General features: G+C 43.3%; 1 protein-coding gene across 2 annotated transcripts; it reads left to right on the top strand.

Annotated features, from left to right (window-relative positions):
• The first annotated feature begins 2,893 nt into the window (after positions 1-2,893).
• On the top strand, positions 2,894-13,872 carry FAM111A (FAM111 trypsin like peptidase A). Of its 2 annotated transcripts, none has more exons than XM_025879155.2 (6): positions 2,894-3,167; positions 4,604-4,673; positions 5,825-5,854; positions 7,318-7,405; positions 7,936-8,052; positions 9,375-13,872. In XM_025879155.2, the coding sequence occupies exons 5-6, from the start codon at positions 7,972-7,974 to the stop codon at positions 11,154-11,156; spliced, it is 1,863 nt and encodes a 620-aa protein (XP_025734940.2). In that variant the 5' UTR covers positions 2,894-3,167; positions 4,604-4,673; positions 5,825-5,854; positions 7,318-7,405; positions 7,936-7,971; the 3' UTR covers positions 11,157-13,872. The 2 variants fall into 2 exon arrangements, with proteins under 2 accessions (XP_025734940.2, XP_025734939.2); XM_025879154.2 differs by having other exon boundaries at positions 4,604-4,942.
• The last annotated feature ends 638 nt before the right edge of the window (positions 13,873-14,510 follow it).

Here is a 14,510-nt window from a genome sequence, read left to right as displayed (position 1 = left end):
TGCCTTTCGCTGTTAAATATTAAAGGCAACCATAGAACTCTTTCAATAGAAAGAGTTTAGCCTTAGTTTCAGATGAGAGTTCAAATCCTGACAAGGAATGTTTCTGGGCAAATACTTGCTAAACCTTTATCTGTGAATCAGGGCAGATGACCACACCTTCCCCACAGGGTTATTGAGAGAATTAAATGAAGCAGGCAGGACGCCTGGGTGGCTCAGTCGGTTAAGTGACCGCCTTCGGCTCAGGTCATGATCCTGGAGTCCTGGGATCGAGTCCCACATCGGGCTCCCGGCTCAGCAGGGGGCCTGCTTCTCCCTCTGACCCTCTCCCCTCTCATGCTGTTTCTCACTCTCTCTGTGTCAAGTAAATAAATAAAATCTTTAAAAAAAAATGAAGCAGACATATGCATGGGTCAAGCAGAGAGGAGCTCAGAGCAGTCCCCCAGCGGATCTTATTTGCCTGTATACCCTCTTGACTCCTTCCACCCACAGATATAAATGTTACCCCACCTGTGAAAGCAAATAGCCTGGCTGGCCTTTGCCAAGGAATCCCATGCCCCTCTTTCCATTTTTAAATTACTATAAAAGTAATTACAATAAAATGTTATACACCACCACCAATTTATTTTTAAGAGTTGTTGATATATGTTTCCCATAAGAAAATTAGTCATAGAATATATGAGTGATTTATTAAAGTTAGTGTTTATAGACCACAGTGTCATATAAACCTATCTTGGTTTATGAAACAGGTATTTATTTACAATGCTTCCAATAATTAAGAATGAGTTATAACAGGCAACCAAAAAAGAAGCTTGTATCAAGTATGATGAACCTGGAATTTTTATTTACTTTTTTGGGTTTTGTTTGTTTTTTGACAGAGGAAGCATGGCTTTTAAGATAAATTCTGAAGTAAAAATGGAAAACAAGGCATCTTCGTGTATGATATAATCTTTTCCTGCAAGATGGCCTTGCAAAAAAATTAACAGCAAAAACTCCGGGGGCGCCTGGGTGACTCAGTCCATTAGGCATCCGACTCTTGGTTTCTGCTCAGGTCATGATCTCAGGGTTGTTAAGCCCCTCATCAGGCTCGGTGCTGGGCTTGGAGCCTGCTTAAGATTCTTTCTCTATGTCTCCCTCTGCCCTTTCCCCAGGACCTCTTGCACTCTCTCTCTAAAAAAAAAAAAAAAAGAAAGAAAAAAGAAACGAAACAAAACAACAACAAAACCCTGCAGTTGAGGTTGTACTTTCACATGTTTTATGTAATGTCTTATAGGCACATTATCTAATTAAGATTTTCTAGCAAGGATTTTACATTCAGGAGTCACAGTAAACATTCTCCAAATAGACCAGTTACCACAGCATAATTATACGCATGCGTGTTATTGTTGTTACCTGTTTCCCATAAGAAAATTAGCCATAGAATATATGAGTGGTTTATTAAAGTTAGCATTTATAGACCACAGTGTCATATAAACCTATGAAAAGCCTATTTTTATGTTTTCCAAAATGTCAGAGTAGTGTCAACTTTGAACATAATAACAGGGCGAATTTCTGTAGCAGAATAACAAACACAGGAATTATTTATAAAAATGATACTGTATTAAGTCCATTTGCTCTTAACTGTTTAACAACATAAAAGCTAAAAAAAAAAACAAAACCATAAAAGCAAGAGGCAAGAAATAAAATGGAGAATATGCATAGGAAGAAAACTCATTCCATACTGTTACCTTTATATTCGACCTTGAATGTACAAATTAATCTCTTCCCATCACAGAAAAAGCACCCCCTCCTGCTTCGCCTCCCCCCCCCAACTACTTACTGGCTGCAAATTAAGTATGGAAGAAAACACTTTTAGGGGCTAATGATGGGAAAGAGTTGTTCTCTGTAGACCTAATCTGGGAATGAAGAAATAACCTGTTTGATTAAGCATTTACAAGGAATTCATCTACTTTTTTAGGAGTTCCCTGGTAATTATAAGAACTCTGGTCTTCAGCAGACAAAGGAAAAAAAGAGGAAGATTTCATAAATAAGTTTAATGGTCAAATCGCTTTTAAAATCTTTTTGGTTTCAAGTCTTGAGAATGTGTTGTATGCACATTAAGTCCGGTTCCCCCCAAATTATCACATATATTGTAGTTACCAACACACTTTTCAACCCTGTCACTCTATACACATCATATATTCCTCTGTCAATTGCAGAAAATGTGTCAGGGTTGTAACTGTGGCTCCTTTTCAAATATAGGATCGAATGCGTGCACATCTGCTGTTGATGCAGATCCTTAAACAGCTGGCTGTCTGCAAGCCCTGTCCTACTGGAATCGTCAGCTCTGAGATTCTTAATTCCTGGAGTCCCTACGGTTTTCTTCATCAGGATTGTAAACGTCTGCCTATATTGGTGGACGTTTGGAGAATCGATTCATGACAAGGTCTTTCACTCCACCTCCATTCTCGGCTTCCCCTTCTTCCTGATTGTCATAGTCAACCATCCGCTGGGAACGCCAGAGTCGCCCAAGTCCCCTCCTCCCCACCCACCCGCGGCGCCTCCAGTGCGCTGGAGCTGGTGACAAGCTGCAGACGCCTGGCTAGTGCCCCTGCCCTCACCTTCAACATGATCTGCAGGAGGGGACACCCTGGCATCCAGAAGCTACGTTTCTACCCACCCACTTCCGCGGCGGGTTCCTGCGCGCAGGCCAGGAGCGGCCTCAGTGCCTCGCGTCCTGTGTCCAGCCTCCCGCTCCGTCCCACCCCCCCGCCCCGGGACTGTCTCGGGGATTCAGGACCAGGGGAAGGAGAGAGATGAAGCAGGCAGTGATGGCAGTGAGCAGCACAGTGAGGCAGGTCCTGCTCGCCGGGACTATGAACGCTTAGGAGGGGAGAGTGCGCGGACTCCCGCAGCCCCGATTCCTGCCTGGGACTGTGTGCACCTTGCAGCGCGAGGGTCCACACTCAGCCTTTCCCGCGCTGTACTTGGCGGCTGGAGCGCGACCAATCGGCTTCCTCAAGAGAGCAGCCATCCAATGAGAGCAAAGCGACTCAGGATCTCTCCGTCCTTTGGTCAGATGCACAGACAGCTTCCCCAGAAGGCGGAATTCCTGGCTGGGGGCAAACGTCCCCCCAAAGTCGCGAGTGAAGGCGAGTGAAGGCTAGGTCCGGGGCGAACTCTTCTCTTCGGTGAGTGACCCCTTTGGTTCTGGAGCTGACTTAAGAGTTTAGAGAAAATTTATTGACAGGGTCACGAAGGAGAAAAACCTCAGGCTGGGGAGAGGAGGCAGAAAAACCCCATACACCGGGGATACTGTTGTTTCCTGAAAGGACTGAGGTCTGTCCCTGGAAACTTAGAGTAAAATGAAAGCATGTATATCCCTTTTGCAGTGTCCAAGGGGAGAGCAGGTTCTAATTTTAAAAACTGATGTGTCTTTGAAGACCCACCGTTAACTTTATTAAAATGTTTCCTAAGAAGATCAGCCTCTCTGTGTCTGAATTCTGTGTATAGCAAACAAATCATGTCAAATGTGTTTTCCTGAGTGAGCTTCTTTCCAAGATAAAATACTCAATACTCTAAGTGACAAATGGTGACTATGTTCTCAAGCATGTTCATCATTAAGAGTACCGAAGCCATCTACATTCACATAGCTTGCTAACTACATTAATACATTAATATGACTTATCTTCTCTTTTCATCAACATAAATTTACTATACCAGGAAACTTTTGCCTAGGGACAGGAAAGTTGCAAATATCTTTATTGTTTACTCCAGGAACTTCCTCAAAGACCCCTGCACTCTTCAATTGAAAACATCAAAGTACAGTTTCCATCCCAAACCTTCTTGAAACTCCTTGCCTGTCATCCACCAATCCTAAACTGTCACCCAATGCTTGCCCTATCCTAATCAATCCCCCACATTAAAGACCCGACTTAAACCAGACTTCAAAATCTCAATAAGGAGCCCAAACTTGCTCTCCCCTTTCTGAGACACTACCAAAGTTCTGTTCCCCATAACCTCAAGAAGCAGTAGGCTTAGCTTTGTCTTTCAACAGGCGGTTCTGTTGAGACTTCTGGGAGCCAGCATTTGACATCCCTGGAGACCTCACAACCCCTAGTCAGTTTCTGCTGCTGTATACCTCTGAGGTCCCTTGAACTTTCTCTCCGGTGCTCTCTGAACTCAATGGTGGGAAAAGTGGATCCTGCATGATGAGGTTCAGCTCCAGCTTCTTTTCGTTGCGTTCCCCCAAGTGTTGAGTTTATTTTGCCCTTGGGAGTAAAGAAACCTTTTAAGGAATCCTTTTGATTATCTGACCAAAACTTCAAAAGGTCTAGATTTGACGAAAATCCGCCTTCTTAGCAATACAACAATTGGTCTCTACCCGTGTCAGTTGTGGCTGTCCTTGTGTGGCAGAAAAAGTTCCTAGGGAAGAGAGAAGAGGCGTAGACTCCCATGTCTGTTTCTCAACCCGGCGGTGGGGACGAAAGACGTTGGGGAGATTTTGTTTCGGGCTGGAGGGACAGAGACAAACACGCTAATATTTTATTTTATTTATATTATTTATTTATTTATTTATTTTAAATTTATTTTTATTTATTTTATTTTTATTTATTTTATTCTGGAGACCCCCGACAGCCAGGCCAGCTTCCCAGGTGTCCAAAGAAGCGAAGACCCGGAGGTGGCGGTGGGGAGAGGTGGGTAGATTTGGAGGCTGAGGCTGTTAGATAAGAAAGTGGAAGGAACCCAACAGCCCGCTGAGCAGCGGATCGCGACCGGCGGGACGCCTCGAACCACAGGTCCCGCCTTCCGCCCGCTCCGCGCCGGCCCCGCGCCCGCCCAGCTCGCAGGGGCGCGCCTCCCAGGCCAGCTTCCGGCGAGGGCTCAGAGGCCTGGCTTCCTCCAATAAGCACCGGCCTCGGCTGCGCGCTGGATTCAAGCCCCGGGTGCCGGCGGCCGGCGAGGGGTGAGTGAGCGCGCGTGAGCGTGCGGGGCTGGGGCGGAGGGCTGGGGTCTGCTGGCCGGGGCGGGACAGCGCCGCCCACCCGCGGGGCCCAGAGGGCCCAGCTTTTATTTCCGTGGCGGCAGCTTGTCTCGTCGTGTACTGGGGGGAGCGGGGTGGCGGCCTTGCGGGAGGCCTAGGTCGGCTGAGACCCGATCCCTCTCCTACAGCCTGGCTCAGCTCTGCTCACTTGCTCCAGAGAGGAGGGGGAGGCGAGGGAGAGAGGAGGGGGAGGCGTGGGAGGGGAAGAGGCGGGGAGGCGCTAGAAGGAGGAGAAGCAGAGAGAGCTTGGGGAGGTAGAGGAAGAGGGGAAGAGAGAGATGAGTTGGGGGGGAATTCCAAGGGAGAGCCTCTGGGTGGGCGGGCAGGAAATGGACCAAGGACAGGCTGTATATCTTTATCTCCTTACTGGAGGACTTAGGGCAAGCCCTTTAGGTCAGCAGAGCCTTCTCCAACTCCAAGAGTGGGCTGGAGTAGGGTACCCAGCCAAGGACACTTCACATTTGCTATTACATGGTTCTCGCTGGATACTGGAAATGATGTGTGTGGGGGGGGAATGTTGGGGTGTTTTCTTAATCTCTTGCCCCTTTCCACTGTGAAAGCTCAAGGTCATCCCAGTGTAGTGCAAAATTCACGTTTCCTTCTGTCCACTTCATATTCCTTTTTTGGTCCATATGTGATAATCACTCCTAAATCTCCTAGGTTCTCTCTCAGTCCCTAAGATTGGGTCATCATCAACGGACATACTGAAACCCCAGATTCTGTTAATTGTTGGACAGTTAAGTTCTTGCCTTCAAGGATCTTCCAAAACAGCCCAGTGATAAGTATCTGTTTTTGTTTCCCCAGGTTCTCTGCTGTTTAAAAAGTATCCCTGTGGTAAGTACATTGATTTTGATAATAGTAACAGTAGCAATATTTACTGGGTATCCCTGCGGTAAGTATATTGATATTGATAATAGTAACAGTAGTAATATTTACTGTGCAACCTGTTATGTGCCAGGCACTGTTCTAAAGGCTTTTCACGCATTCTATTTCTCAGTCTTCACAAGGGAATCAGATTCCACCACTCCTCCCATCTTAGAGCTGTGGACAAAGAGATAGACAGCAGTTAATTAACATGCCCAAGGTCAGGCAGCCAGTAAAAGGTCATCTGATATTGGAACCCAAGTGGTCTTACAAAAACTCACTTTGATGCAGCACCTTCAGATTCTTTACCCCACTTAGAGTCATTGCCTCATCTTACAAACAGGAGAGTTGGGCTCAGAGATGCTAGAGTTTCCTGGGTAGCTCATTATCAGTAAAGAATGAAGCCACTGCTCCTGCTCCATAGTGAAGTGGTTCGGAGAATAGTCTTTAGAGAACTTGAACTTGACAAGAAACAGATGCGCTAGAGCATAAGTTAACCACATGATAAAGCAGCCCAGGAGGTGAACGCTCTGCAGACAACTTCTCTGTTCTCTTTAATAAATCAGGGCCTTTTCTAGAATGAAAGAGACATAATAATTAAAGACAACTTGTGCACCTCAATTGGCTCTTCGTCCAAATAAAATAATATTGTGATTATGAAAGAAAAATTCTTAATGTGTAGAGCTGGAAAGAGACAATTAAGGATAAAATGTCACGATGTATCTAAGTGTAAAATAATCTAGGAAAATAAAAAGATGATGCAAATTTATCAAAACATAACCAGTCATTAACTATGTGATAAGCATATGGAAATTCATTATCCTATTCTCTTTTTTTGTTGTTCCTATTTGAAAATGTTCATAATCAAAAGTATACTCTCTGGAGCTTTGTGACCTTGAGTAAATAGTTTAATCTCTCTGGATGCTCAAGTTTTTTATTAGTAAAATGGAACTAATAATACCTGTCACCCAGAGCTGGAAGAATTAAATGAGGTAATTTATAAAAAAGCACTTAGGATAGGTCATAGCATCTCACGTGCATACTCCATTCATTCACTGGATATTTACAAATGTGTCTTTTTTTTTTTAAGATTTTATTTATTTATTTGACAGAGAGAGAAAGAGAGAGGGCACAAGCAAGGGAAACAGGAGAGGGAGAAGCAGACTCCCTGCTAAGCAGGGAGCCTGATGTGGGACTTGATCCCAGGACCCTGAGATCATGACTGACCTGAGCCGAAGGCAGACGCTTAACCGGCTGAGCCACCCAGACGCCCCACAAATGTGTCTTTATTGAGAGCTCGCCACATGCCGGGCATCGTGGTACATGTTGGGATACTGAACACAGAGAACTGCTGCCCTCCATGGCTTTTGTTCTATTTATTGCTAATGAGGATTTCAGTGTTTTATTTACATTGTTCATTCTCTTCTGGGGAGACATCCGAGGAAAGATAGAAGGAAAACTATCCCTTCAAACAAACAAACAAAAACAAGGAGCAGCTAAACTTCCTGACTGTCTTCCCAGGTAAACTCTCATTCCAAGATTATTTTGTCTTTATGGTTCTTTTCCCATCCATCCCCTGTAATTACACCATCCCTGGGCCACCCCCACCTTAAATGGGGGCCAGATTTTAACATCCCTGTAACTAGAACACACTTTTGAATTCTCATACTGCAAACCCTTGTGCATTTGAATTCCATCTCTGCCACGTGGCTCTGGCCTTGAGGGTCACCTACCTTCTCTGAGTTATATTTTCTTCGTTTGCAAAAAGCAAATACACCAGCTTTGCATAGTTTCTAGGGGAATTGGCAATTGGAGATAATTTAAAGTGTTCAGTGTAATACCTGACAGGCAGTGCTCTATAAAAGGGAGCTTTTATCATCAAAGTGATTGTAGTTGTTGGATAAGCTATCTACTTGCTAAGTTAACATCTCTGAAGAGAGGGATGCTGGAGGCAAAGGGGAAGGGTGGGGTATGGGGTCCCATCAGCGTTATCCTCTACAATTAACATAGCTATGGGAAAGTGCCGTTCTAACAAACCTTCTTGAAATTAGTGTTTCAGCTAACTGTCCCTTCATCTTCAAACCATCATGAGCCCTAAGAAGCGCAGGTCACAGAAGATTGCGTTCGATGAGAAGAGTAATATGAAAATTGAGCACTATTTCTCTCAGGTATGTTTGTAAATACTATTTATGGAATATGCCAATATGAAACATAGCTCTCCTTGACACTGGGTGTCATAGTGCTTTCTGCCAAGAAATTACCTTCTTGTAGGTTGAGGATGTTGTTAAAATCTTTCTCATCCATTTTTTTCTACTTTTTAGTTTTAATACAGTTTTAATACAAATCTTGGCCACATCAAAACAGCCTTCAGTAAAAAGCTATTGTAACACTTCCTGAACAACAACAACAAAAAATCTACCATAACGTATTACAGTCAACTATGGAATAAAAAAAGTAATACCATTTCATGGCATGAAAATATATACTATTCCAAATATGGCTAATCTGATCACAGTAATAACCTACATTTGTGCCATGCTTTCTAGTTTATGAAACAAATTTTAAAATAATCATCCTTATCATAACCTAATTAGGCAGGGAGGGAGGATTTTATTATCCTCAATTTATTTATGCAGAGAGAGAAATGACTTCTTGCTTGAGACAGACTTGTCTCCGACAGGGGAAGACTTGCACTTATATTTACTGACATTAAGTCAGGGCTTTTTCCAATAAAGGGGCTCTGTTATCATATCAAACCCTCACATTCTTTCCTGAGTCTGAAATGCTCCTTGCATTTATCAGGAAGAAGGCTGAGAATTTTGAGAATTTGAGGATGCAACGTAAAAGCTTTCATTTGTTTTCTTTTATCTGGTTGTAACTAGAATATCCAAGTACCTAGGGAAGCTGAGAAAAGCCTCCTTATGCTTCTCTTTGTCCTACTTCGTGACAAAGCCAGCTAATAACCATGTGCTGCCTGGTTCCCTTATTTGAAAATGTCTGTATCTGCCCTAGAATCTTCTGAATAGTTGGAAATCCATTACAGTGTTCCAACAAGGATGTTTCTGACAACACTGGGCTGAAGAGGTGCTCTTTGAGAGTTTGTTATATTGTGCCCAGAGTAAACTTATATTACCTTACGTTCCTTTTTTTTTTTTTAATCCGGAATATTAGCACCATTACAAAGAAGGGAAACAAAAGTTAATCTGTTAATGTGCCAGTCATCATGCTAGGTATTGTTACCCATGACGGTACAATGAATCTTTACAACCATCCTGCCTTGTTATTTCCATGGACCAGCAAGTGATCTTGCCACTATATGAACTTGTATCTGTCCACACCAATGCCATGATGAATGTGACTTGGGAAAAATGTCTCATTCCGGCATAGAAATCAAATGCTCTTAATTTTTCGGGGAATTTCTGCTATTTGATGAATCCTCCTTGTGTAAGGTTGTATTCAGGGTTTTAAAGCATTTAACATTTATTTTTAGGTCAATAAAAACCAAGAGAATAATTCCAGTATTCCTCAAATGAAGATGGGCTCTAAAAAAGGTCCAAAAGATATAACTAACACCCAGGCTCAAGGACCCAAAGACCAGACCATGCCCCCAAACAAGACAATTAACATCACCCTGGCTGTGAACCAGAGGAAGCACGTGCTCACACATAGTGAAGGGGATAGCTTATACGCGGCACTCAACACTCTAAAGGCTGTCGAGAAGGAACTAAAAACTCAGCAGGGCAAAGAAATGCTGGTGCTTGGCACGGAAGGAATTGAAGGCTACATAAATCTTGGAATGCCCCTCAGTTGCTTTCCCGAAAGCTGCCGTGTGCTAATCACATTTGCCCAGAGTAGAAGTGGGCAGAAAGAAGGGAGCCAGGTATTTGGCCGGCATGACAAGGTGTCCCCTGACTGTGTCAAATTTTATATTCATGCAGTTGGGAAGGGAAAGAAAAGGATAGTTAAGCGCAGGCATCTTCACAAAGAAGGGTGCAAACTCTGTGTCTACGCTTTCAAAGGAGAAACCATCAAGGACGCTGTGTGCAAGGATGGAAGGTTTCTCTCCTTCCTGGAGAAGGAGGACTGGAGACTCATCAAAAATCTGGACTCCATTCTAGAAAGTACACAGACTGTTGACAACCTGGAAGGTGAGCTCTTTGAGGTTGAAGTTGAGAAAAGCACGGGCTCTGGAGCCGGAGCTGCTCAGAATTTGGAGTCAGAGGAAAGAAACACCCGTGTGTTGAGAGAAGAAATTGTGGCTCAGTACCCCAGTTTGAAGAGAGAAAGTGAAAAAATCAGAGACAACTTCAGGAAGAATTTGGAAAATAAAAAGAACAAAGCTTCATTATTTAAATTGCATGAAGTAAAGTTTGGGAAACTGACAAAAAACTCTACCCTGGTAAAAATGCACAAACTTGTTTCTCATCTCAGTGACTCAGTTGGGTACTTGTCATGGGACAACAACGGAAACAGGGGTTCTGCCACCTGCTTTGTTTTTAATAGGTTGTTCATTTTAACTTGTCGGCACACAGTAAATGACATTGTGGGAAAAGGAATAGATCCAAGTAAGTGGGCAGACATAATTGGTCAGTGCGTAAGGGTGACGTTTACCTATGAAGGGCCCCCTGAGAAAGAAGAGAACTGCTTTTTCGTTGAGCCTTGGTTTAAGGTATCTGATGCAACTCTCGATTATGCCATTCTGCAACTGAAGGCAAATGGACAACAAGTACCTTTGGGACTCTATCATAGAATTGCTCCTGCACCACTTAGTGGGCTGATATATATCATTGGCCACCCATATGGAGAGGCAAAGTCTAGTGATGCTTGCACTGTGATCCCTCTGGAGCAGCGAGTCGGGAAATTGCAGGAACATCCTCAGGCTAGAGAGGGAGAGGGTAGCAGTGATGACATGCAGTATATCCATATGTACACTCAAAGAAGCTTCCAGGACATCGCTCATGATCCTGATGTGATTACCTATGACACCTCTTTTTACTTTGGGGCTTCTGGCTCCCCAGTGTTTGATGCAAAAGGTTCATTGGTAGCCATGCACACTGCTGGCTTCGCTTATAAGTACCAAAGTGGGTTATCTCATGTCGTTGAATTTGGGTGTACTATGGAATCCATCCTCCTTGATATGAAGCAAAACCATGGACAGTGGTTTACAGAAGAATGTATAAATCAGTCAAATGCAGAAGAATGTATAAATCAGTCATATGCAGAAGGATGTATAAATCAGCAGGATGTGGAAATGGTGAGTGATGAGGATTGAGGATGGTGAGAATTCAGTTTATTTCCTCGCTTCAGTGGAGTTGTTATTCCATAGGCAATGGTGATCATTTCCTGAATTCCAAAATGGTTACTTCTGTTTAAAAAATTACTGTTACAGAGCACTTCCTATGCACCACTTCTCTAAACACATGAAGACTATAATCCTAACAAGTGGGCTGTTAACCCGTTTTTAAAGTCGAGCAATGGGAAGAATGATGGGATTGTGACACTTAACACTGGTGTCACCGTTGTGTGTGTGTGTGTGTGTTTTCCCTTATCTTCTGTGTCTTCCCCTAAGTTCAAGGGCTTGAAGGCAGGATCTAACACTTGTTCATCTCTTTATCTGCGGTGTCTGGAAGATGGAAAGTAAGTGCTTAGAAAATGTGTGGGTCAATCAGTAGCACAATTTAGGGCTGCAGTTAATCTTAATTGAGGAACTAAATGCTTGGTTAGAAGTAATCTCACACAAAATCTTTAGAATTTCCCAAATCATCATATTACTAAAACCCAGGATATATGTGTTCTGAAATTCAGAGGGTAATATCACTCTTCCTATATTTATCAGGCTATTAGGACAAAGAGAGTGTCTTAAAGATCATATCACTGTGATCTTAATGCCCTTAGTTTTTACCTTTTTTGTTCTAGGATCGCAAGGAGCATAGCACATTACATTTAGTTGTATGTCTCCTTAGGCTCCTGTTGCCTGTTCTCAGACTTTGACTAGTGACCTTGACAGTTAAGAAGAGTACTGCTCAGGTATTTTGTGGGATGTCCTTCTGTTGGAATTTGATGATTAAACTGGGGTTGTGGGGTTTGGAGACTGGAGGGGCAAAGTACCTTTTCACCGTATCATATCAAGGGTACATATCCCTTTGACATATCCTCATTGGTGTGTTGTTTGTTTCCTGGTTTTTTGAGCACTTTCTTATGTTGCGTTCCTACAAGATGCTCCAGGCTCCACTTGTATATACATTTCCTGCCCCAGGCCTAGAATCAGCCATTTCTCCAAGGAGCCCTGGTTACTTTTCGTGGAGAACAGTATTAGAAACCAAGATCTGGGCACTAGGTATGCTTGTTGCTATTGGGTGTTATTTCTTTTATGCTCACTTAGCAGCCAGAGAAAAGAAATATGTGTGTGTGTATTAACTTATGTACAGTCATCCTTCCCAGCTTATTCTTGATTTTGTTTTCTGGGCCTTCAGTTTCCTGTGGTCAGATGATCTTCCTTCTGACTTATCGCCAGAAGGTCAATGGTAGCCTAGTGCTGGGTCACAGTGCCTTATGTCATCTAGCTCACTTCATCCCGTCAGGTGGGCAATTTACCGCCTCACATCATCATAACAAGAAGGATGAGTGCAGTACAATAAGGTATTTTGAGAGAGGGAGAGAGACAGCGTTCACATAACTTTTATTCCAGTATATTGTTATAATCACTCTATCTTATTATTAGGTATTGCTAATCTCTCACTGTGCCTCATTTATACGTTAAACCTCATCATAAGTATGTGTGTAGGGGAAAAAACAGTATATATAGGTTTCAGGCATCCCCTAGGGGTCTTGGAACGTATCCCCCGCAGATAAGGGGGAGGGCAACTGCATATACATATATCTACAAACATTCCTACGTGTAACTGTCTGGATGTATAATTAAGTTGAACCCGTTTTTACTGATGTCTCCCACTGTAGTCCAGTCCCACATGGGTCATTTTCGCCTCCTCCCTTGCTCATCTGTGAACTCCCAGTCCAACAGTGAGAAACGTGGCTCCGACCATCCCCCACCCGCTTAATTGTTTAATTCAGTATTCATGCAAAGCGGCATCAGAATTGTTCACCTGTGCTGGAATGGAAATAACATGGGCAACTACAGTGGGGGGGGGGGGGTGCCATCCCTTTTGCCTCTAGTCTTACAGACTCACTCCCAAAGTGACTGTCGTTCCATGCCCTTCAGTGAAGTGTTTTGTACATTTGCAGTGCAGTTAGGTTCTCTTGTCACAGTCTCCACTCTTTCCTTTCACCTCTCAACCTAAGTGACATTTAAAATTTGCATATATGGGGACACCTGGGTGGCTCAGTCGGCTAAGCAACCGACTCTTGATTTTGGAGCAGGTCGTGGTCTCAGGGTCTCGGGATCGAGCCCTGCATCACGCTCCACGCTTAGTGCAGAGTCTGCTTGAGGATTCTCTCCTTCTCCCTCTGCCCCTCCCCCTGCTCATGCTCTCTGTCTCTAAAAATAAATAAATGAATAAATCTTTTTAAATTTGCATATATCAAGGTTCACTGTCCATGCTGTGAGTTCTGTGGGTCTTAACAAGTGCAATAATGTCAGATCTCTACCATTACAATATTGTACAGAATTGTTTCACCAGCCTAAAAGTCCCCTGTGCTTCACCTGCTTCTCCCTCCCTCTCCCCTGTACCCCTGGGGACCACGGATCCTTTTTACTGTCTTTATAGTTTTGCCTTTTTCCAGAATGTTACCGGAGTGGAATCATACAGTATGGAGCCTTTTCAGCTTGACTTCTTTCACTTAGCAATATTCAACAAAGGTTGCTCTGCATCTTTTTGTGGCTTGAGAGCTCCTTGATTTTTGTCACTGAATAATATTCTCTTGTATGGATATACCACAGTTTGTACATTCATTTACCTTTTGGAAGATATCTTAGTTGCTTCAGTGTTTGGTGATTATGAATAAAGCTGCTGTAAGCATTTGCGTACAAATGTTTGTGTGAACCTAAGTTCTCAACTCAATTGGGTAAATACCTCAGAGTGTGATTACTGGACCGTCTGGTAAGATTGTGTTTAACTCTGTAAGGATCTGCCAAACTATCTTCCAGCGTGGCCCTACCATTTTGCCTTCCCAGCAGCAGTGAATGCGAGTTCCCATTGCTTCACATCCTCACTAGCATTTTGTGGTGTCAGGTTTTTTTTTGATTGTAGGCCTACCAATATTGTGGGAATGCCTTGTATTCTTTAGGGGATTTTGGGATTTATTCATGAAATCTGGGCTGTCTTGGCTGTGTACATACTTACAGTATGAGTCTGGAGTCTGTCAGGAGAATAAAGCCACTGAATTATCTTTATAGGACTTTTGGGCTCTGACCTGAAAGTGAGAGAGGAAACCAGAAACCTAGGAAAATATTAACTAGGACTCTTTTATGGGAAGAAATATATTAATTGTGTAAGACTGTTGAATCACGGATCTGTACCTCTGAAACAAATAATGCAATATATGTTAAAAAAAAAAAAGGAAGAAGATGGCAGGAGGGGAAGAATGAAGGGGAGTAAGTCGGAGGGGGAGACGAACCATGAGAGATGATGGACTCTGAAAAACAAACAGGTTCTAGAGGGGAGGGGGG

The sequence above is a fragment of the Callorhinus ursinus genome, unplaced genomic scaffold (assembly GCF_003265705.2).
Source record: "Callorhinus ursinus isolate GAN/ISIS: 27379988/994484 unplaced genomic scaffold, GSC_fseal_2.0 scaffold21, whole genome shotgun sequence".
NCBI classification, from domain to species: Eukaryota; Metazoa; Chordata; class Mammalia; order Carnivora; family Otariidae; genus Callorhinus; species Callorhinus ursinus.
This window is presented reverse-complemented; position numbering and strand designations above follow the sequence as displayed.

Coding starts and splice junctions, on each gene's coding strand:
- FAM111A (XM_025879155.2), top strand. CDS start 7,972: ATGAGCCCTAAGAAGCGCAGGTCACAGAAGATTGCGTTCGATGAGAAG. Junction 8,053..9,374: donor TTGAGCACTATTTCTCTCAG/GTATGTTTGTAA, acceptor ATTTATTTTTAG/GTCAATAAAAACCAAGAGAA.